Below are 24,330 nucleotides of genomic sequence, written 5' to 3' on the forward strand. Positions count from 1 at the left end.
AATAAACGTGGGCGGGTACACACGATGCGACGTACCTGATGCGCGTCATCGGCTTTGGGGGTCAAAGACGACATCGTTCAGCGATCGTTCCAAGAATTTCCCATCGATAACAGCTTCAAAGCCATCTTTGTTGCTCGGAGCAAGTAGCAATGTGTGCGCAGTGTAGCAGCCACGCCAACATTGAAGAACACTTAGCACTAAAACGTCACCCCACGTACACACAGAGCGTTAGGGGGGGAGGGGAGGGACGGTTTGGTAGGCGAGACAGGACCCCAATTTTGATTGCAATTAGGACCACGCGTAGCAACAAGCGCACTTGGCTTACACATGCACGCCGCTCCTTCTCATCCTCCTCCTTCTCTTACACTACGGCCTTTTCCCACTCGAGCGCAGTTGCGTCAGGATATACATGAATTGCTCTTCGTGGTTGAACTGCTTCACAACCAAAACTTTGATATAATTTTCCATAAAATCAAGAGGTTGCGGACAAAGTGATGAAAAGTCACTTTCGAGAAGTTATTGTTCTTCCCAGTGGGTACGTGACTTTTGTCGATAGACCAGAAAAACATTTTTCGAAAAAAAAATCCCCGATGAACTTTAATTGCGTCCGTATCGCTTTTATCAACTGCAAACTCGCTTGTCCGTGTTTTATGGAACTTCGTATTAGCTCTCGCGTTGTACCTACACGAAACAATAAATCCGAGCTCACGCGCTCTTTCATCTTACTTTGCTCCGCGGCAAAGTTCGGAGTAGACCGGACTCTCGTGTCTTTTTTTCCCACTTTCCTTCCGACAAAAAATTAAAAGCCAGCGTATCCCTCCCCCCCTCCTTTGTCCGACGTCAGCGCACGTTTTTTACCTCAAACGCGCACGTGCGACACCGCGTTTCTCGTACCGGGAGACAAAATCTCGGGAATCTGGGGCGGTATTTGTGGCCGAATCAGATACGAGCGAAGAAACGGCCGAGTCACGGTCTCTTGGCTCTTCGAGACTTGCGTCCCCGCCTCCCATTGATAAAAAGCTCGCGTATAATGTACACACGTGTCCGTGATAAACGTCCCTGGGTATACACCGCGTATAAATACAAACACTCGTATGTCGCTCGATTTGACAAATTTACAGCGATACGTACAGGTATACCGGACTCGGGGTGGAGCTCGTCCCCTTTTTATTTTCATAACAGCACGCTCGTTTGTAAATTTTATACGGAAGTCGATAGGACGCGGCCACACGCACATAATCGTTTCACAGTCGTTACTTTTTATCTCCGAAACGATTTCAACCGTTTGTCGTGCGTGGAGTGAAATAATTTTTCTTTTTTTTTTTTTTTTCATACAGCCAAGTGATTTAGTATTTTTATCGTGATTTATCTCCACCATAAATGTACATTGGCGCAAACATCCGTTCGTTATAGCACTCGAACCCTGGAGGTTTTAATTATCTTTGTTTCCCTCTCCCGCCCTTGTTTTCATTCGTCCCGTTCTCTCCCAAAGAAAAAAAAAGAAAAAAGGTTCGCGGAAACAAAGAGACAAAGAGTCTAAATAACGTCGGCATTCATCGGGAGCGAGTGATCCGAGTCACATCCGAGATTACGAAGGATCGATCACGCCGATCGTCCCCCTGGCCTCCTTTTCTAAGTCACCGCGTCTCTCTGTGCGTGTATACGTGTGTACGGCGAGCTCGAGAACGAAACGGATCCGCCGTGAGTCGTAAATCGAAATAATCTCGTTCGAGTTTAATGAAACCTTTTTTCCTCCCGTTGCGGTGATGGGAGGGTATATTTTTATCATTCAAAACGCTTCTGACCCACCCGACGCTCCAATTAATCGCGAATAGGACGATCTCGGGGTAACGGGGAGCAACGGCCATCCGAGCCATCGCCGTTAATCCTTGAGGTATCTCGTGTCCCGGTGAAATCTGCTTGTGCATCAATTTTTCTCTCCCCCTATCTTTTCAGCTCCTGCTGCAACAGCGGCAGAAACGCAATACCTCATTTTGCTCTGCACGAGGAGAAGAGGGGGGTGGGGTCTGATGTTTCTCTCTCGCCGGGGGAGTTGATTGTCGGGGCTCTCGCGAATAGATGAGCTTTCTTTCGCGGCGCGCATCAATCATTCGTTAGCTCTCGCTCTGTTCTGCGCCTCGTGCCCGAGTTTATAGGGCCGGTGGAAGAAGGAAAAGTCGGGAGCTGGAAGAAAAGAGGAAAACAAATTTTAATTGTCTCGCCAGCGGTGAAGAATCGCCCCGGGGAGAGAGAGCGAGACGGCAATTGATCACGATGTGGGGCCAGAGTGGCCGAGAGCCATTACGTTCTTCATGGTTATCTCTCCGCCTCCCGTGATTGTTAATCTTTCCCCTTCACCGCTGCTGATGCGGATTTTGCGCCTTTTTTTTTTTTTTTCGTCGATAGTGCGTACGATTGCGTTTTGTGTGCCCTTCAATTTGTTGGAAATTATGATACAAAGGATATACAGGTTCCATGGGAGTAGTTAATTTTCAAGGGATGCTTGGCGTTTCGTTTCGTTAATTAAATAGCTGCGGGTTCGTTTGATGACAAAAAAGAGATTTGTAGTCAAACACGCCTTATCGGAATTCTATTTCGAATTGAATAAAACTTTATTCTTTGACTGGACACCAGATTAGTTGCGAGTCAGCGAATTTTTCAGTTGATTACGTATTGACGCCAGCGATGGACGTCTTTCGAGCACTTTTCTTTGATTCATCAATAAGCCATCGTGTTACAAAAGATAAAAGCGCGATATCCTTTGTGGACTTTAAATAAAAGGAGAGAGGGAAAAATGGATTCCTGAAAAAAAAAAAAAAAAGAAAAACGATAAAAAACCGTAATGACATAAAACAGGATTATGCAAAAGAGAGCGTGGAAATGAATTTCCGAAAAATTTTCCCACGAATTTCTACGAGACTAAACGCATTCAGCACTGGGTGCTAGTTCGAGTGAAAATAGCCATAGGGAAGAGGGTGAGGCAGAAAAGGGGATAAAACGCATGGAAATATGTTTTGACGCATAAAATAAATTTCTGGGCGAAATTGTTCCGGTGGAGCGAGAATTTTCTTCTCTCCCCCCTCGCTATCTGTTCCACTGCAGCAGTCAGGCGGTAGTTGCGAACGGTTAGGGGATCCTTGCGCTTGGACGTTGTACTTTTTATATACGTAGTACGTATGTCACGCTGGTGCTGAGAGACAAGTAATTTTGTGGTACTGTACGCCAAACATTTTGTTGAGTACGTTAATGTGCTTTTAACTAGACGGTGGTTGAGTTTTTTTTACTCGATCGTTTTGTCAGCCGTGCATTGAGACTCATTAATGGGCTTATTAAATAACAGTAGTAGAGGTCAATATTTGGTCAGGTATCAATCAGAAATAAACAATTACTGACATCATTAATCAAGAGTAGTAGCTACAGTTGTTATATTTGAACGACAATTATCACACTAAACAAGTAGTTCTACACAAAAGCTAACAGTAGTAGGGATCAATATTTGTTCAGGCATCTATGGAAAATTACAAATTTAATGTATAATTTATCAACAGTAGTAGGTATGAATATTTGATCAGCCACCTATCAAATCTTATTGTAGGTATAAAATTTTCAAGTAGTACTTATTGGTATTTTTTTAGACAGTTATCGATAGAGATCGATAAATTTGACAAATTAATGGGTATAAATTTGGTAAGACACATACAGAGATTTTTCGCATAAGATCTAGAAGTAGGAATCGTTATTTGGTCAATTATCTATCAAGTATCAATAATTTCAACCATTACCAACCAACAGTAGTAAGGATCGATGTTGTGATAGTCAGCAATCAACAACCAATAATTTAACGAATAATGAAGTAACAGTAGTAGGGATCAATATCCAGTCCGACATCTACCGAGAAGCAAAGATCTTAGGCTGCAACACAACGCGTAACTAACAGAGCCTCTCACTCGAAAAATTGGACAAGCGTATCCTAAGCGTCAAATTTCGTTCCACTATACAAATGTCACTTGGAGCCAGGAGCTGTCATCCGCGAGACTTCACAGAACCCCCGTGGTGACGTACTTTTGCGTCCTTGTTGAAGTATGGATTCCTCCGTTTAATCAACTGCACGTACGAGATGACAACCTTCCTTCATCTCGCAAATGAAGCCTATCTGCCGAGGTGAATTCCGCTTGTGGCCCGCACGAGTGGGTATTGCTTTTGCTCAACGAGCTTTGACGCGATCCATCGCGTCGTTCGTGCTCGTCTTTAGAAGTACACGTGTGCGGCTCAGCATCAGAGAAGTGTGTATATTATAATAACAAGGCAGTATTCGTTCGTGGCTGAGACAGAAGCGAAAGAGAAAGTCGCGGAATGGGAATGGTGTATGCAGATGGGTATCGCGTTACGCCATTATTTGTGGCAAATTACTCATCCCCGGCAATGCGAGCTACACATACAACGCGAGTTCTCCATCTCGCGTCACACCCTATCCCCGCTTTCTCGGTTCATTCAAGAATTTACAACTCAATTCCCCCGACGAGTGAGCGCTAGTTCGCAAACTGCCTCTAGCTCACCCGTCCTCGATACACTTCCCACTGTACGCGGGGCCAGGTGAAAACGCGTCGGATGCACGCGTTGTACGTCATGTACGCGCGAGCGCGGGGGAGGGGGTTATAACACGGACGTTGGGAGGGTACGAGTACGTGCGTCGCGTGTGTAGGTGTATGGGTCGGCAGGTAGTCGGTGGAGTATAGGTAGCATGAGTATGGAGATGGGGTGTGATGACGATAAAGGGATGATACGCGCACAGAGTGGGTGCCGTGACCCGATCGATGTGGGATGAGGTTTTTATCAGTTCTATGTGTTTTACCTCATCTGTTGGCCTTAATTTTCGTCACGCTCATGACTAGTTTCATACAATTGAAAGCTCTCTCATGGTAAATTAAAAAAATGAATGAGTTGGGGCATAATTAGAGGGTGGGTCATATATCGACGGTACGTATCGAAAAGTAGCACCATTTGATTTTTCCAATTTAAATAACATTGAGAAATTTTAACGGTGTCACTTTTCGTCGGGATCTCCTATGCATACATATTTTTTCAAACTGTTTCGAGTGAGCTATAATAGTTTATAGAATGAGATTTCAGGTTTGGGTTATTGGTTGATTTGGTTTTACTACCGTAGGGTCTTACAGATCCAGAACAATGAGTGCGTTTGGCTGGAATAAATTAGCCAATATGCCAGTATAGGATTATTGTCGACAGAGAGGAGAGTAAAAGGATCAAAAAAATAATACAGTCAATTATCGAGTCTTGTAATTGTGTCCTCCAGCACTGACAGTCGGTGTCTATTTCTGTGCCCGTAGGAAAGGTTTTAATAAAAAATTTTCAACGCGTCACGCTTGTGTTGTAGTTGTGGAAAGCTCGGAAAACTCGGATGAATCCAATTCCCCCATTCGTGAAGAAACTTTCGTGCAATCAGAGCTGCGAGGGCACCTGTTTGTTGAATCAAGGGGTTTACACTCGAAATTAAATGAAGGAATGCTACATGAGACTCTGAGGCTGTTGATTTCGAGAACGCGGAGTCCTAATTTTTATATTTGCGGAAAAAGTGAGGGATGTCCGAGGAAGAAGGCTAAATTCATGGAAAAAAAGATATGGTGTGGTATAAATTTCCATGAACTGGAACAAAGGGTGAAAAATACGTGACCAAAGAAATAGGAGTAAAAAAAGTATAAACAAATTTTTTTTTTAAATCAAACAAAGGATGCAGCGGCGGGGAGAAGGACGGGGGTCCAGGTATAAAATAGTTATGGCGATTCTTGCGGTGCACTAGCTGGAATCAGCTGCCTTTTTATAAGTCGCGGTGGAAACGATGACGCGTGATATGCATGGCATCCGAGATGTCGTTTTTTCCACTCTCTCTCTCTCTCTCTTTCCGTTGCCACCTCTTTTTTGCTCCCAAGCATAATAAAGCTCCGGAATTCTCTTAAAACTCCCCACATGCCACCACGATTTTAAAAAGTTATTTCGTCAGTACTGCAAGAGGCCGTTGTTCAACTTTTTCTAGTATAATCATTTGAATAATTTTTTTATAACGTATGTGAAACAGTTTAGGAATGTTTAAATTTTACCGTAAAACAAAGTACTGTTGGAAACTCTGTTTTTGGCACAACAATTTTTAATAAGTCACCAGTGCCGCGATCAAAAAAAGTTCCCCGACCATCGGCAGTGATATTGGGCCGATGACGGGCTTTGTCGCTGCGTATAATAAACGCGCAAAAAATACCAATCACCGCAGCGTCGGTGACACTTTTTCAAGTACAAACGAGAACGCGCGCCGTGATATTTCACTAATATGAAATCCCTCGACGAGCTTGTCGAGAGGAATTTCTCATCGATTGTTTTCGCCGAACTGGCGTATGACTTTTAATTCGCGAGCCGACTGATCCCGGGGCCACTGGAAAACAATATGCCACCGGGCAATGAAAATGTAAATTCCCGACGAGCCGGTTTTGATTGCATTCGCAAAGCAAGCCAGAGAGCCCTGTGTGTATGGACACCCCCCTTTTTTTTCTTTTATTTAAAAATGATGCTGTCGCGTTGGCCGATTTATACTCGATAGCTCAATAATACCCCGCTGCGGACGATGGTTTTGTTTTTCGCAGTTCACGGGCTATTCGAGCCCTTGAATGGACGCTAAATTATCGCGGCTGCGTCGGCCAACTGTAGTTACAGCGGAGTTCCGAGCGTGTGAATTTTTATTAACCCTTCAATTGATCGGCAGAGGTTTTTATTTTATTCCATCGGTTTGGCAAAAAAAGCATCCCTCCCGACTGCCACGGGTGGACTAGTAATCTAAACTAATCGAAAAGGTTTCACCAAATGGAACGAATAATTCGAGGGTAGCTTTTTTACGACACGCTCGCGTTGTTGAAGTGAATTTCGAGTACTTTGCGAACACATGAAAAAAATGTACACCAAGACTTGTCTCAAAACTGTGAAGAGTTAAAAGAGAGACCAGACTTGGATGAAAAATCTGGTAATTGAGTCGATTCGTCTTCCAAACTTTAAATGGCCACACTCGACCGCAAAGGCTGCAATAATATTTTAAAACCACTACAAGCGCGAACGTGTGGGGTGGCAAGAGCGGAGACAAGTGACCTTAAGCGCACGCTCGATCGAAGTTCCCGAAGCCCCCCTCCCTCCAGCAGCTCAAGTAGACACGGATAGCGAGTGTAGCCTTGAAGGGTGGGCTGCAAAGTTTCGGATTTATACACGCCACTTATCGCGTCCCCCCCGGCTCGTCGGCGCGCGACAATTTTTAATGGCATTTCCCAAACAAAGTTTCCGGACGCCTCGCGTGAAAATGTCCCCCGTAATTCATAAACAGCGGGTTTCTCTGCGGGCAAGGCACTAATTTTACGACGGCAAGCTCTCGCAGCCCCAACTTTTCCAATGAGATTACTTATCAGCTGTGTATACGTGAAGATACGAGCGACATCGTCATCAATGGGAATGGTAGTTGCGTAGCCGTGGTTCAACGATAAATTCCAAGCTTTTGTAAAACAATTTTCATCAAAGACTACTCGATTTTGTTGAATTGTAACTGGAGATCGTCTATTTCATTGCAAACAAATCAAATTCGGTTAAAGACACGGAGGCAATATCCATTCCTGCGCAAAGACCCAAAATATACGTGACGAGTCCCCGAGGCTTCCGCTGAAAATGCAATTACGCGAGCTTCTTCTCTTGATTCAATGAAAAAGTCAGCTGCAGTGGCCGTACTGTGTCCCCCTTTCTATGCAGATAATATGCAATTTCGTGCCAACTACTCCGTAACAGAGGAAGGAAGGGAGGAGAGCTTTCGAATCGCGGAGAAGTGTATATATATATATACATATGTACATGCATAGTATGAGCGCGGAGCCGTGAACTATAATATTTATCTTCTCGCAGTGGCGGTAGCGAGAGAAAACACTGGCCCCGTCTGAGCTTACCTCGAGTGTGAAAGGGTTTGCGTGTATCTGCCGAGTGTATTGAATTAAGCTGCGGAGGGAGCTGGAATTTCAATGAAAAAGCCCTCATCTCTCGCGGTACGTGTATATACCTGACTCGAGCTTGAGTTTGGTTAATAAACTTTAGCCGAGTTATAAAGTGATTACAGAAACGATCTTTTTGCTCCAGAGATTGCCTTGGCGCTGCAGGAAAAGTTTATTGATTTCCAGCTGGTGGTCTATCAACTGCGCGTATACGAAATGAGGATCGGAGAGGTCGCTTTTGATCGATTCGTTTAACTTTTGCGAGCTATGAAATTCGAGTCGCAATACTACAGCTAGTATTGAAATGTCTTTGACGTGCATCGTGTATTACCATATGTCTCTCTATTGTATTTGCATTTTGCGAGCGACGCATCGCGAAACTCGAGGGGAATTAAATATTTGTCCAAAGTCAAGTAGTACGAGTCAGGCTGTAGTCAGACTCGAGACGTACATTTATGAAACGAATACTCTCCGAGTCCTTTTTGTTTTTTCTATTCAAGGGAGGGGGGGTTTCTCCCTTTTTCGAGCACCAGTTGAAAAATATATCACCGCATCCTTGGAAATGTAATATCACTGCGACGATCTTTTATACGTTGACTGTCCTTATCAACCGTGGATGGTGCTTTTATATTTTTTTGTCCTTGGCTTAACTTTTAAGGATTTTCGGTTTTATTACTACACCATGAATTACAGTGATAAAGCGAGCGCCATTTGTTACACCCGAGCTGAAAATTGAAAAATAAAAGACTATCTCTCAGCAGACTGTAACTTTTATTTATCAATTTTTTTTCTTCATTTCTCTTAATCGTGATGATTAAAAAAAGAACAAGTCCTTAATCACACACGCTCACCATTTCGGTCCAATCGCAAATTATTTACAACTCGCTCGGCCATAGAAAGCCAAGCCCGAAGGGAAATTCTTGCATCGAATATTAACGCGTGTTCTCCGATAACTCGACCCCTCCTTTTGACAATTCGCGCGTAATTTTTCATCCCCCGCGGCATTCGATTTCTAATGGCCGAGCATTAATGGCCCCTGCAACCAGCATCACGAAACAAAACGAAATACGTAATAGGTATAATACGTACGAAGGGATATAGGAAGAGGGAAAAACGATCGAGACGTGCGGAGGATAAAGTCTAGTGGGGTCTACCGCAGAGCGAGAAAGAGGGCCATATATAGGATGTAACACGTGAATAGTAGTAGTACACGCGTGTACGGAACTGGGGTTCGAGCCATTTGCGTTTTCGTGGGCAATGCAAAGGGACGAGTGGAGTTGGAGGATCGGGGGAAGGAGGACACTGCCGCTCGGCCAATTCCCATTCGACGCTCTCACGTAGCGCACTCTCCCACCCAATTACTTCGAAGGGGCTGCAGGTAGTCGCAGTGTAGTGGTGGTAGTAGTACTCGACTGGTATGGGCAGGAGCGATCGTTAGTGGTTTTCGAAGAGTTTCGGCTCACCACCGCATGGATATTTCGTGGCCGGACGGAGCCTCCATGGGCACGCGCGCGCGGGGGATGATTCATGCGAGGGTACAGGCTTTGCAAACAGAGAGGAGGGAAAGTCTCGAGTTGGAGGAGGAAAAATTGTTTGAGCTTGATGCCTTTTGTGCTCGTTTTTTTTTTTTTTTTTTTTTTTGTTATCGCTACTTTGGTCCTGAGATAAAAAAAAAAAAAAAAAACGGTCATGCTTTCCTTTTGCCATCAGAACGGAGGATGAATTTCAAACGAGCCGATAACTCTATCCGGACCGTGATTTACGGCTCCTCTGCGTCGATCGAGATCGGAGGTGAATGGCGTGAATTATACCTTTTTTTTCCTTTGACTTTTTTACACCAGCTATTGCCTCCTTGGTTTAACGTCCTCGCATCTTTTTTGTTTTATAATTATGACCGATCGTTTGAAAACAAAGCAATCGCGAAATCCGAGCGTTTACGATCGCTACTCTTTTTCCACTTTCATTCGGCACGAGAGTTTCGCTTTAAATAACGACTACGGCGCGTCGTTTATAAAATCCACGTAAAGTAGTACGTGTCAAGTGCACGGACCAGCTTTTAGCAGCTCGCGCTTCCTCTTTACCCCCGGCACTTGACTCTATTTTCGCGATGACGCGATAACTTACCGTCAAAATTTCATCTCCTTTTCCTACTCATCCCTGACACACATCCACGCGAGCGCAAAAGAATAAAAACTTATGCCAACAGCTCGGGCGTCGCGTGTTTTGTGTGCACGTGGGCTCACTTTGCACAACTCTTGACTCTCCGATTGCTAGTCAAATATGTCCTGTTTGCGCGCCAATTTTTTCCTCCTATCCCGGCCTTTGAGAGACACGTCACGGAAAGGAGGATCTTCTGCATCCCTTATACGCGAGGGAAAAAAAAAAAAATTTGCAGAACAGAGAGTGTTTTTGCAGAGAGATGAGTCAGGAGGGGAGTTTAAATGTAAATAAGACGAGAGGGATTTTAAACGGCAGCGATGTTTTCTTCGCAGTGTACACGCCGGAGAGAGAGAGAGAGAAGAGGAAACTTTTGTACCTCGCGGAAAAGGGAGATGCACCGGGGGGATAAGTCGAGACGACACTGATAAGAACTTTTTTTCGCCTCCCCCCCCCCCATCTCTCTCACTAGAATATTTCCCGCGAGCTGAATCGATTAGCCGCTCCGGAGCGTGAGTGTATATACATGCGCGTCCCCTTTTGTGTGTCAACGGAGCCATATAGCGCGTTCGCCAAGGACTCGAGCTTTTTTTCCTTTCTTTTACGGGACTTGTAAATGAGCGCGGGGGGTTTATATCGCCCCGCATCCTTTGAATTTCCAGTGTGACAAGGGCTATCGAGATGCCGCGCTCGACTTTTATTTTCAACAGCTCGGAGAATCGCCGCGGCTGCGCTTTTTCCCGCACATCCGCAATGCCACGGAACAATTAGCAAGCGCCTCCGACGCGAGGCGATGATTCATCGGTGGCAATAAAACCCGCGGCCCGATGTATCCGTTGTCGGGGTGCTTTTTTACAACGGCACCGATGGCGCACAGGATCGGAGGGGGATGAAAAATAGCCGTCACGGTCGTTAATCGCTTAGTACCAAGGGTGTATTTCCGCAGAACTTTCATAAACTCCCTGTCACGGGAGGCTCACATCTCGAATCAGCGCTCGGACGTTTGAGGCGGGGGGTTGTAAAAAACTCGGAGGATCCCCCCGATAAAACCGAGTCATAATGATACCTCCCTCGGGAGCGTCCATAAAAGGAGCCTTAACATTCGGAAATTTTTCAATTTTCCCGACAATCGAGCCTCGGGTCGTAAACGTCCCCAATTAGAAAGTGCCGACGCGACAGTTGTGGCTGCGTAAAAGTCCCTGTCTATTTTTTTTGTTTTCTCAAACTGGCGTGCTTTTGGGTGGGGTGGATGAGTAGTCTCCTCTTGTCCGTCCCGTTGGCCGTAAAATTCTAAAATCTCCTCCCAACGGGCTGTCTCGGGTTGTACCGTATACGTCGGTGCTGGTGACACGCTCGTAAAACGCTGCAGCGGTAACGAGCGGTAAGCCGACAAAGTGTGTACATACAGAAGTGGAAAATCATCGAGCTCCACCGTATGCCCACTTTGATGGTGCGGTTGGAAATAAAAGCAAGCGAAGAAAACGGGGGGAAGAAGAGTTAGCTCGGGAAACAACAACAAAGAGGTCGGGGACTTTGAAGCTCATTAAGGAAATATATCGGGCTTTAACGAGGCGCTCAGCCGTGCGCGCCGAGCTTTAGATTGCGCCACGAGTGAATTATTCCGTCGAGAACTGGTGAAGGCCATATGCGGTCTCTTGCGTCCTTGTTTAATTTTCTTTTTTCTTTTATTCCTCCACTCGAGCTTTATATGTCTGTATCGCGTGGATGAGGGGCTTTATTGCACCGTAAAAGCTCGGCTCGAGCCTACCCGCTCTGATGCTAATTTAATCTTATACGACGGCTTCTCTTTCTCCTGTTGAAGCACATGGAAGGAGTATAGAGGGGGTAATGCAGTGTGTACACGTAGGTGCGAGGAAAATCACCAAGCAATCGAGGCATCTCGTAATTGGTGGCCTAAATGACTAGCGTTTTTTTTTTTGTTATCACTACGCCCTCAAAGTGGAGGGGTCCTTAGTTTTATTAGTTTTTTTACCAAGATATTTAACAACCGTACGAAAAAGTTTATGGGTTACTTGATAAAAAAATTGAGAAAAATGTTTTGATGTGCATGTCAAGTAGTATAGGCACATGTATGGTCAGCCCGAATCTTTCGAAGTGACGGTCGGCCCTCGGTTAAAAATTCCACGAGATGGATGCTCGTTGGGGTCGAGAGTGATAACTTTCGCCAACTTTGCCGCAAGCCACGAGATTATCAGTTCGAAACTTGCGGAGCCTACTCTCGAAGAAAAAAAAAACGCGCAAATTAAACTTTTACCATAGCCCAAATGACGGACACTTTAATTCCGCAGTTTCCATTCTAACCCCGGGTCACCGATACCCATCCCCAAAGAGAGAGAGAGAGAGAGAGAGAGAAAAGAAGAAAAAACAAGTCCGCACCCAATATCGACGTGCCAAAAAAGCCCCGCACTTCCGTCGTAATATCCTATCACGAGAAAACAAAAGCGAATAGCTGTCCCTCCCCCCCGCACCCGCGTGACCCGAAAATATTCAAAACAGACCCTCGACCCCCTCGAGGGGAAGCGTCCGCGTCAATACTCAAAAGAGGAAGAGCCCCACGTGGCCTTCCTAAAACCTCTTCCTCCTCGTCCCCATCCGTGGTATCAGATTAAATTTTCCAAAGCACGTACGCGGCTGATATTGCGAGCCACCGCATACACGCGTGGATTTAAAAGCCCCGTTTCCCCGGCATACCTGCGCACGGCGATAATAAAAGCCAACGTAAGATTTTCACGCCACAAGTCTCCATCTCTTTTCCTCTGTTCGACGTACATCCTATATCCTTGGAGCTTTTCATACATAAACAGTCCGGCCAAACGGTTTTTCCTCCCGGAAACGGTGTACCCGTTGCGTGTACATTTATGTATACGTTGTACACATGTACACCCTTGTAGGTGGGCGGGTGTATCGGCTCGTAAATCTTTTGTGGCTGCGGCTGATTTCAGTACTCGGCGGCGTTTTTATCGTCCCCCGGCTAACTGCTACTGCAATACGGAAAATCCGCCCCCACCCTTGCCCTTCCTCTCTGTCTATTCGCCTGTCTGTACCAACGACCGAACGGATGTCGGATGCGTCCCCATAGCTCCCCGGAGTCGAACGAAGATGGACAGCGTTTCGGATGCTCGATGGGTTTTTTTTTTTTTTTTTTTTCTTTAATCGCAAAGAGAAGGGAGCTTTTTCTCACGCAATCAATAGTCGTGGGACGAGAGAGGGTCGAAATTGCGTTTCGAGAGGATCGACCCCAAACTAACGTCACGACGCCTTTGACGCGAAACTGCAAAAAAAAAAAAAATAAATAAACAAACCACTGACAAAATGAAAGCACGACTGGGAAAAAGAGCCAGCGAACTGGAATTCATTAAGGGGTACCTTATATATTTCCCGGCTCCTTGTACCGCGCAAACCGCGACGTTGCAGTATCAGACACACAAGCCGGTGCTGTATAATTAAGTAGAACGGCGCAGCCGGTGGTAAGACGCTCTCGCGGATGCGCGCACATTTGAATACCTTCGGCCGGCGCATTAACCCCGATTTTCTACGTGCAGCACCTGAAAAGTACAAGTAGGTCGGTCTTTTTCCTTCCACCCCTGCCCCCTCCTTGTTTTTACCCTTAAGCTCGATTCGCAAGGGACTCGGGCGAATCCACAGACAAGCCCCCCGAGAGCCTCGGCCTTTCTTCCTTTTTTTTCGCCCCCACATACCCACACACGCGTGCTTCGTGTGCGTAAAGTAAGTTGAAAAAAGGTCATCCTATTGAGCGGACCGAAAAAAGAAAAGATGCCCGAGTCCTGCGAACGAATTTCCATTCGGCGCGCTTCATCCTCCGCCTTACGTGTGTACGTGTACTGCGCGTGTGCTCGTGCGGATGTTCCGGGTAAATGCGGTGGCGCGAGAGAGCATCGAAGAAAATCCACTGTGCCGTGTGGGTCGGGATTCCACTAGAAAGTAAAGGGGGGGGGGAAAAGAAAAAAAAATTAAAGGCCTTGCAGGCTCGCGTTGCTTGAATAGGAGTGGCTTTCCACCGCTGCGTACATCGTATACGACACCAAAGCGCAGCCACCTGAATTTCACGTTGATGCAAATGGCGTCTAGGAAGTTGACGCGGTCGCGAAGAGGAAAAAAAGTTGCCAAAGTCGCGGTGGCCGCTTTTTCCTTGGCTCGTTTATTTGTTTCGTAGAAGGGGGGGTGCCATATCGAGATTAAAAAATCTCGCTCTCTCGATGATCATCGATATAACGGTCATCCTTTTTTCGCCAAACGTGTAAAAGCACCACCACGTGCAGAGGTGGTCGGCGGGGGCCTAATTTTTTCTAAAAGTTCGGGGGTGCACGGTTGTACCGACTGATTTCATTAGACTGGATTATTCATGCACCTAACTCTGTGCTATGTGTATATTGCAGTCACCCGTGTGGCTCGTTGCGACGAGAGTATCGCCCCTGGAGTAAGCTGTGTTCTATCGAATCGTGAGTTTGTAGTAAATTTATTGCTTAAAATTTTTAATACGCGCGAGTACTTTCAGGTGTCAGACAAACAGTTGGTGTAATGAACGTTTAATCACAGAAAAACTTACACTCTCATCTAATCAAGCTTAGTATGTTTAAATGGCGTAAAACCACACACCTACGTTTTTGCGTTATTTGCATTACGTTCAAAAAAATCCTTGGATGTGTAAAACTGCGATTTTGCGGACCACTTACAATGAGAGCTCTTTTCACGCGCAGTTATAGGTATACCGTGAGCAGCGTTGCCGCTTGGATTCAAAGACCGTGGCCCTTTTTTATTTACACCCTTTTACCTCGATGTAATAAAATAACCCGTGACAAGTGCACAGGCGCACTCCAACTTTTATTTTTCGCTCTGCTTTTTCTCATTTTTCAGGGTTCTCTAAATTAATATTCTAGTTACAAAATTTTTTTTTTGTAACTCTAAATACGAAAGTACTTGCATGCAATTTTTGAAAAAAAGGAAAAAAGAGAAAAAAAAACGAAGTAGGTTACACAAGGCTTTCAATTCAAAAGGAGGTTTGTGAAAAGAGTTTATTTCAATATTTGCTGATGCCAAGCACGAGGAACGAAAATGCGTGCTTTGCTTATATTTTGTGTTTAAAAAAAAAATTTAATTATTGCGGTTAACACGGACGCGTACGAGCTGTGAGATTTGCGAATTTTCCAATTCGCAAATTGTCACGCTATTGGCACTTTTTATTCGTCACGCGGGAATACTCGAAACATTTTATTTTATAACTCCAGTAGAGAAACTTGAAAGAACCCTTTTGACACATTTCCCATTCAAGAGCCGTGAATTTCTCGAAAATGTTTTTTTTCTTTTTTTAAGGAAAGAGTGGTGGTACACAAAACTGCTGTATGTAACGTATCGACCCATAACAAGTTATAACATCACAAGTTACGTGCTTCAAAACGAATAAAAATTGTAACCTAGAAGATGTTTTCATCACTTACTGTAACAAATATATATCAATAACGTTTAAAACTTTGATCTTTAAAAATCACTTTTTGTACTCTGTATCTGAGCCGACTTACTACATGCCATCTCAACCAGCGCTTAATCTGAATATTTATTCAAATTATATCACATTAGACAAATATCCAACAGTGAAGAATCATTAAAATCTACAATAATCTCACAAGTGAGACAACTTTCTTCAAGTCTGATTATAATTTATTGAAAGAAAACGAATCTGATTGACATCAATTTAAATCCACCTAATCTACGCAATCACCTTAAAAGTGCTGAAATACATGAATAAAGGGGGGACAGTTGAATCGAGAAACCCTCGAGATCAATTTCCATTCACTCTGCTCAGGACCTCTTCCCCTATATTACTAACCGCTACCGCTACGACGCCGAGTACTACGGGGTATGCACGTGAAAACAAGTGGGTTTTTTTTTCAGTCCTCCCAAAACCTCAGCAAACGAAAGAGCAGAACATAGGAAACGAAAGGAGGACGGGTCTAGTAGAGGAGACACGAGGAGTGACCGCTAAAAACGAGAGCGACGAGATTAAGGCGGGGATGGCCGGGCTATCGAGCAGAGCTCGTCGTCAACTATTGAAAAAGCCTCGGAGTAATCGCACGAGAACGTTGTAGGCACTAGTGCATGGTTCATTCTTGGCATGAATCCTTGGAAAACATACCCCTTGAGCGCGTTATTAAGCCGCACGATCCCTTCACCGGATCACGTAACTTTTTTCCACTTTCGTATCAAATTTAGATATGCAAATTTGGCAAAGAAAAGAAAAATAAATAAAAAGAGAGAGAGAGCAAAAACCCAACCACCACGCGAAAGTCGAATGGAATATTTCAGCGACAGCAGGAGAGTCCCTTATTATGCATCTCGCGCATATGGAGCGCAGAAGCAGCAACAGCCAAAGGCCGCGTTTAGCGGTGGAACCGAAACCGAGAGACAAGGGCGGTCGCGTCGCGCGAGTTAACAAAAAAAGCCCCTCTCTCACCCCTTCGTGGAATTTCATCTCGCAGAGCTCGGGGTGCATAGATGCTCCACTCTCGCTTACGGATATACCAGCGAGGACCCGGACAAGAGGAAGTAGAGAGTGCGAGAGAGATATACACCCCTGCGAGTTTCCTTACCAGTACGAAGCGGGCAACTTGCTATCGTGGCATGAGGGAGTTTATACGAGAGAGAAGGGTCTCGCGGATCGTTCGATTAGGAGGGAAATCGAGCTAATGGGTCGGGTGTGGTTGCGGAGAAGAGGTATACTCGCGATCGCGAAAACGCGTGACTCATGGCTTGGGAAGAGGGACGTTATAGGCTTCGAGTCCTGAATTTTTTCACCCGGGGATGCGGAAAACCTCCCTGTGGAATCGGTGGTGGAATTGAATCGGGCGTTTGCGCGAAGGGGGAAAAAAGGACGCGTGACCCAAAAAGGGCCCTGGAAATATTCATGCCAGCCAAATTTCGCGCTTGGTCGGGCACGAAAAATCGAGTTGGTCCCCCCCGATGAAATAGTCCCTGTATTTGTACACTGGTACAACTTGAAAAAAATAGAGAGACGTACGCATTGCCCACAAGTGTATTTTCATGTAATGCCCTACAATCGAGCTCGCTGTAATTAAGCTCTCAAGATGCGAGGGCATACACCGACAAATTCGAGGTATAGCTGCTGTGCACACCGGTGTGTTCCGCAAACTATACGTGAGCAAACGGAGAGCGCGTGTACACGTAAGGCACACACACGTTGCGTGAGTTTGCCAAGTCGCGCGCTCGGGGGAAATGATATAACGCCGGGCCCGGCCAACTTTAATTGCACATACAATAAGATTATGCAAATAAACGCGAGAGCCGCGCTTAATGCTCTGGAAGAACAATTTGGTTAAACAGCTCCGATGCGCACCGACGTCTTTTCACCGGATTACACCGATAAATCAATGCAGCGTCTGTTGATCTCCCAAAATCAAGCCAAACCTATTAGGGCAGCGCAAACCCGAACGAAAGAGGAGTAGGAGGAGGAAGATCTCAGAGGAGTGGAATTGGAAATAACGTTCATCGAGGAATTTACGGCGGAGAAAGGTGCATTTTCTAATTACGAATTAGCCTCGCCCCGTTTCGCGCGTGACTCGATTTACATAGAGGCTCTTGGTCCTCTCTCGAGTGGGTTGACGAGTCGATAGCACCCCCCACCCCCTCGTCCTCGAAGGACTTTTACACTCGCCGGAACACAATACCAGCGTCCATCGGGGCTTGAAAATTCGCTCGCGTATTTCCACAGCGAGGACTCGTACGGCTCGGCGAGCTGGCCGGTATGAAGCGGACGCGACAAACGCCCCGCAAATTAATCGAAACGTACGACCTGGAAGCGCACAATGAATAATCAAACGTAATGATTACGCGGGCGGCCGGAGCGTCGTCGTGGCTTTATATAAATCGAGCGATAGCGGCAGTGGCGTCGATTTGAATATGATATTGAATTAATTACCGATGCCGGGGCGCGTGCTACCCTTGAAATGGCAAAAAAACTCCTCCTACCCTGCACATGCTCTCGCGATAAACAATCGAGGGAACCGCGCGTGTGCGAATGCACCATAGACAGAGAGAGAGAGCCTGGGTTTACAATATGAATAACCGATGAATTATGTAGCGGGTCCCAGGTTATCGTGCTCCGTGCGTTTGATTTTCGCTCTGGTGTGTTTTTGTCACGCGTGCGTGCGGGTCCCCATCGCGGAAGAACCGAGGGCTTTCAGGTGCAAATTATACTTGCTTTCTTTTGTAATTCTGTAAATGTAGTTTTTTTTCGGGTTCCAGTATCGGAAGTTTATGACCATTTTTGCGTACACGTGGGTCATGAGTACACACGCAAAAGCTGCGTTTCGATGCACCTGTCCTACTGTCCTACACACGTAGGAATGTAGCTGACGTGACTGAAGCGAGCAGTGGACCAATGAGCGAGAAGAGATACTCTTAGTTTTTCCGTTTAATACTTCATCGGCAAGTATTTTCAATTTCAATTAAACACCTCTGTCAGACGCGAAGTGTTCCGCAGCCAACTTTCACTAGTATCTGTGCACCCTGTTAACAGTAGAGCACGTTATGGAAATCCTTCTAAAATTAACTGTACTTGTTAATGAGAGTTAAAAAATGCCACGTCGATGTAACTTCACACCATCAAACTGTAAATTTTATATTGGTATTTCGGTATTAATGTAGTAAGAGAAGGTACCATGTTAGTTGAAAACGTTTGGGCACAAGAATAGCAGGTGTCAAGTATTGAGGACACGAGTTTATAATATAGGTACAGTGTATAATAACGATTCTTTCATGCAGGGGACGCACCGAGGGGATATATATATATATATATATTAGGTGGCAGACGAAACAGTTCCACACACATTATACTTCGGAGTGACAGACTGTGAGCTCTTGAGAAGAAAAGGATGAAGAAAAAAGGAAAAGAAACGGCGTTGGAGGAAAAAAATGGAGAAAGGCGACGAGAGGTCGAACAAAAAGCACCAGGGAGGAGTAGTCGCAGGAGTGGAATCAGCAGAAACAGCTATGGCTTTTTTTTTTTTTTTTTTTTTTTTGCCAACGCTCCGTAAACAAGAGCTAGAGATGATCAAGCTTGTTAAGAGACCCACACGCGAGCCTGTCTCTCGAGTGTATACCTTGGCATCTTTGTTTTGCGCCAAAGTGACCAGACAGCCGTGAAAGAGCCAGAGAGAAGAGTCGCACTCATTTGACTGACTGAGACGGCCTATACGGCTCATAATTGGGAAAGCCGAAGGATCCCGTCTTGCTCCTTCACGAGCTAGCGAGTCTGTGTAGCCCCTCGCGTCCTCTTTCTTCGTCTCTGCGACTTTGCTCGTGTACATATACTTTGAAAGGGCTCTTTGCTCGTTTTGACCAAGATTTTTGCTCAAATTTTTCAAAACTTTTGACGAAGGTGAACCATGTAGTGGCTGCAATTACTGACTCTAAAGTAAAGGTACAAAGCTGGCTAATTATTTGTTGATTCATCTCGACAAAGTTGTTTATACAACTCAACGAAAAACAAACAATACAGGCTGGCTTTATTTGCGATCTGAATATAAAAATGTGGAATAACCCAGCTCATTAATCGCAAAACAAATTTACAATTGCTAAGCTTCCGTATTGGAAGTAATCCCCAAATAGATTTATTGTTGGAGATAAGATCGGCGACATTTGAATTTCCATTAAATTATGGAAATGTATGTTACATTGCTGGGAATAAAAAAAAAAAGAAAATTGGGAGAAACCCTTCATCCCGTCATCAATAATACAACAGAATCTTGGTGGTTTCCCTCAAGTTGGCGTTGGCGCTTACAAAATAGGTAGCACCGATGAAAAATACGACGGTGCTGCGCCTCAACTGGCATTAGCGTCACACAAATAAATACAGCCCGTTCGTTCCGTTTGGAATAATGGCCCCTTTCCCCTGGAGAAATGCACACACGCCTCAGCTGGAAAAAAATAGTGCAATCACGAATAAACCATTCAAAGCTTGTCTGTTCTCTGGGATTAATAATTTCCACCCTCTCGTTTTTATTTCCCAGCCGAGATGCAACTTTTTCAGCTTCACATCCAAGTGACAATCAGCACTGATTACCGTTTTTGTTTTTTTATTTCACCGTAAAACGAGATTGCAAAAAGTAAACTGCAAAATCCAATCGTTTAACGCCCATTACGCATAAATTCGCGCCGGCCGCAGTGTATTAAAAGTGTTTGCACCATGCAAATATAGACAGTGGACAAACATTGGTCCGCTCGAATGAAATTTCGGATGCACCACCCAAACACATATATCCCCGGTCGGAAAAAGGGAAGGTAGAATAATAAATATTTGAAGGACGAAAAACGCGATGGAATAATCTTTATGTCCCATACTATTGTATTCTATCATCGGTACAGAGCGGAGCGAACGAAGCCGCGCACAATGCCATGCTAATTGCGGCTTTGGAGGGCCTCCTTCAGCCATCTAGACTCGTAATGCCGCAAAGAGAGCTCATCGCCGCGAATTTAAGTACGCTTCAGTTCACGTTTTTGGTGCAGCTGCTGGTGATGAGCTTTGCCGCGTGCCAAATAAAACCGAAGCGATGATTAAAGCCGCCTCTGTTTCCAGCGATCGAAACAAAGAAGGAGAAAAGGAAAAGAGAGGCGCGAAACGTATTTACATCGATTGTTGCGGGCACTCTATCGGTGTGTATGGCTCGTTGAGGCCAAGTTATGAAAATTATCCGCGTCATCGACCTACTCCGGCTCCCCGGGAGAGCTCGTCCGTGGGGGCTTTGTGAAAACTTGAAATTGATAAAAGGACCGTACACACAAGCCTCGATACCGAGGAGCAACTTTGGCGCGCTTGCGCGTCGTCGCTCGAGTACAGTATGGACTTTGGTGTAGTGCCCTTATCCGCCCGATCGACATTAGTCTGTTACTGGCACTGATAAAGGCTCCTCTCGGGCGTGTCGAGTTTAGTGGCTCGTTCTTGGTCGTATTTTCTCTCTTAGCTCGGCGCGATAACGATGAAATGTATCAAACGCGGTAGGGAGTGGAAACGCATGCTTTGGCTGGTTCGTGGAAACCAAAATGCCTCGTGGTTTCCACGCGGTAACTTAGAACCCTGCCATCAAAGTCGAAATTTCGAAGCTAAAAATTTCAATATCTCGGCCAGGTTGAGTAAGAAAAAAAAAATCAATCAGTCGGTGCCTTATATATCGTCCAGTGAGGATAGAGGCAGAGTCGGTAGGTGCATAAAAAGTTTCCGAGTGCAGGGGAAATCGCATTATCCGGCCATCAGCGAAAGCACCAATCAAAGATCGTTTTCCGGGGGACTCGGGTCTGACGCTTCCGCGCGAGAATGGCTATCCCCTCTGCCATCGAAAGCGAATAGTCCTCCCTAATGGAAGTCAAGAGCGCGAGCACGCACTTGAAAATAAGATAATTCGATCGTCGTTGTTCCTCACCCCCCACCCTACCGTGGGAGGGGACCATGTTTTTTTTATCCTCCCGCCTGCCCGAACTTCGGAAGGACGAGCGTCGCTTAATTTATGTTTCGACAGTTTCGCAAAATTATTGAATCCAAAGTTTTTCGACTCCGCGCGGGGTAAGGGGTGACTCTCTCCGGCACTGAATTTTAATGCGATTTTAAGTTCTTGCCAAGAACTTCCCCCCCCCCCTTACCTCAGCCCCGGACCCTCTTTTCTTATCCTTTTTAGCTTGATTTCCGGCCAGGAAGGTTCATTCGTCTCGATTAGGGAACTTTCCCGAATTCCCCGAGTGGGTATACGCACGATTTTGCAAAAAATACCACATACTCCTGCAGTTGACTGAAGGACGTATAACTGTTGCTCCGCGCCTTGGCAAAGTCAAGTTTTTCCAGTCAAAGCGAAATTATATTAGTCTGGTTTATGAATTGCTTGGCCGTGAAACTCGCAAATTCACCAGGATATGCTTTTATCCGGAGACCCTGGACTCCTGCGTGCAACACACTTACCGATGTCCAAGGATCAACACCATGTCATTTTTTTTCAAATAGAATTTTGTACTGATAAAAAAAAAAAAAAAAAAGAAAAAAAAGTAATGCTCGGAATGAAAAAAGTGTTTGATGAAAAAACCCAGCTGCCCCACTGGGGTGAGGGTTGGCACGTATTTTTTAATAAAAACAAACTTGTTTACTCACCACGCCCTCGCCGATGTTGTGAACGACGCAGGGCAGATGTGCCGTCGAGCCGGACTGCGATCGAATGACCGTCGAGTTGTGGGTGCCGAAGCTCATGGGCAGCGTGGGCGGCAGGTCGACGTCCAGGGGCTTGAGCGTCCTGTCCAGTGTATTAGCATTCGGGCCGACGACTTCGGCTCCGACCGACGAGTGCTCTGGAATGACGGTAGGAAAGAAAAATGAGGCTTGGCCTTATTTATTTTTTTCCTTGGAATTCCCTAAATAGGAGTGAAGTAGTGCACGTGAGGGAGAGGTCGATGGAGGAAACGATCGGAAAGTCCTTTCTCCCCCCCCCCTCCTTTTTTTACTCGCGATTTGTGCGCTGGTAATTTTTCTGGAGACTTTCTCGGCTTTTGCTTTTTTTCCAACTTTGCTCGTCCATTTTCTGGAGACCTTCTGGCTTTTCTGATTTATAGAGTGGGCGGGCGAGCGGAAGGACGTTTGTCTGCTTTAATTTTGATTCACAGAGGCTTCGACGTGCGGCCAGAGGATCCCTTTTTTCTTATTCTTTTTTTTTTTTTTTTTTTTTTTTTTTTTTCAAGGCTGCCACAAGTCCTTTGTAAGATAATTTTTAACCGCTCCATTATCGTGGACCTTTTCTTTTTTTCCAACGGCCCATTTGGATGCTGGAAGTAATACTTTTTTTGAGGCTAAAATTCTTTCGTTTTGTACCTTACAGTTAAGAAACGTTGACATGAGACAATAATGCCAACGAAAAAATGCCCTCCCGCGCGATTGTAACAATAAGACGAGAACAAAACTTTGTGCTCGTAAGCGCAGACAAAAAAAAGAAAAACGAAAATCCACAGGCAAACATGGTAACGGCACTTGATCTGTAAATGAAATCGAGAGAGTATACGGGAAAAAAAGTTGGTCGCAATTGAGAAGTAAATTATCGCCAATGAGAATAATATAAGCCGGGATCGTAAAAGTAATTCGCGGCTGGGTGTAAAAACGCTCGGGCGAGTGTACTTCCTCTCGCCGGAGAGAAGAAAGAGGGAGGGAGGGTCGTTACCGTAACCACCGAGAATCGCAGCATTCGAGGGTGCGACGAGTAAAAAGGGCAACGCCAAGGCGGTTAAGGGGATTTCGGAGATTCCGGATGACGCCCAAGCTGCTACTTTTAAATGTATATGCATACGCATAAACGCTCTCGTCGAATTCCAACGCGTGGATTTTCACGAGCGGAAGACCCTCCGGGAAATTTGCATTGCTATGCGCGCTCTGCGGAACTACATTGCGTTAATTGAGGAAAGATAGTGCTCCTCCGGGGATGTTTTTTTTTTTTCTTTTATTGCGCGCGTGTGTGGCCACCTTTTGTTTTTATTTAACGAGCATTTATACGTATAATCGAAACGTGTCATTAAAAAATTCCTCTGTTTGGAAAAATAACTGAGTCGCTGTGCTAGTGCGTAAAACATCCGTCAAGACAAGTATCTCTTCTTTCCTTCGCGGTGTAGAATAGCAGGGGCATTCATCTCCCTCTCCTCGGGCTTGCATAACAATGAATTACTGGGCGCCGCACTTTTTTTCCCCCACTAACGTGGTATCATTAATTTTGCTCTGCCAAATTTAATCGCGGCCTCCACATATCTGCGTCCGGACTTTTTCCTCTTTTTTCTCCCAGCCGCACGGAAATCCGCGATATGATGGAAAAAAATTCGCGCTCACCGCCGGAAAAATTCTCTTTATTTTTCGCACTCGGACCTCTCGCGTCTGCTAGAACTCGCGTTCTTCCCGCACCCCGAGCTCCGAGAGGCGTGGATTTTATTAATCCGGCTCGCATGTTTCGTCGCCCACAGAGTGTTATTTGCGTTAATTTTTTTATTCTCTTCCCTTTTCTCAAACGACAGTATGTTGCGACTATCAAACATAAGCATTATGCGTTCGATCTAAATTTTATTTTGATCTCAAAGACACATA

At 45.4% G+C, this 24,330-nt stretch overlaps 1 protein-coding gene across 1 annotated transcript in view; it reads right to left on the reverse strand.

Annotated features, from left to right (window-relative positions):
• LOC106643904 (neurotrimin) overlaps positions 1-24,330 on the reverse strand; it is a 94,817-nt gene that overhangs the window by 27,228 nt on the left and 43,259 nt on the right. Inside the window, exon 4 of the mRNA XM_089594555.1 lies at positions 22,369-22,544. Within this exon, the coding sequence (XP_089450681.1) occupies positions 22,369-22,544 (176 nt within the window). The remainder of the gene's footprint in view (positions 1-22,368; positions 22,545-24,330) is intronic.

Source organism: Copidosoma floridanum, unplaced genomic scaffold (genome assembly GCF_036245765.1).
Source record: "Copidosoma floridanum isolate Cflo_tuat_1 unplaced genomic scaffold, Cflo_Japanese_pri ptg000021l, whole genome shotgun sequence".
Lineage (NCBI taxonomy): Eukaryota > Metazoa > Arthropoda > Insecta > Hymenoptera > Encyrtidae > Copidosoma > Copidosoma floridanum.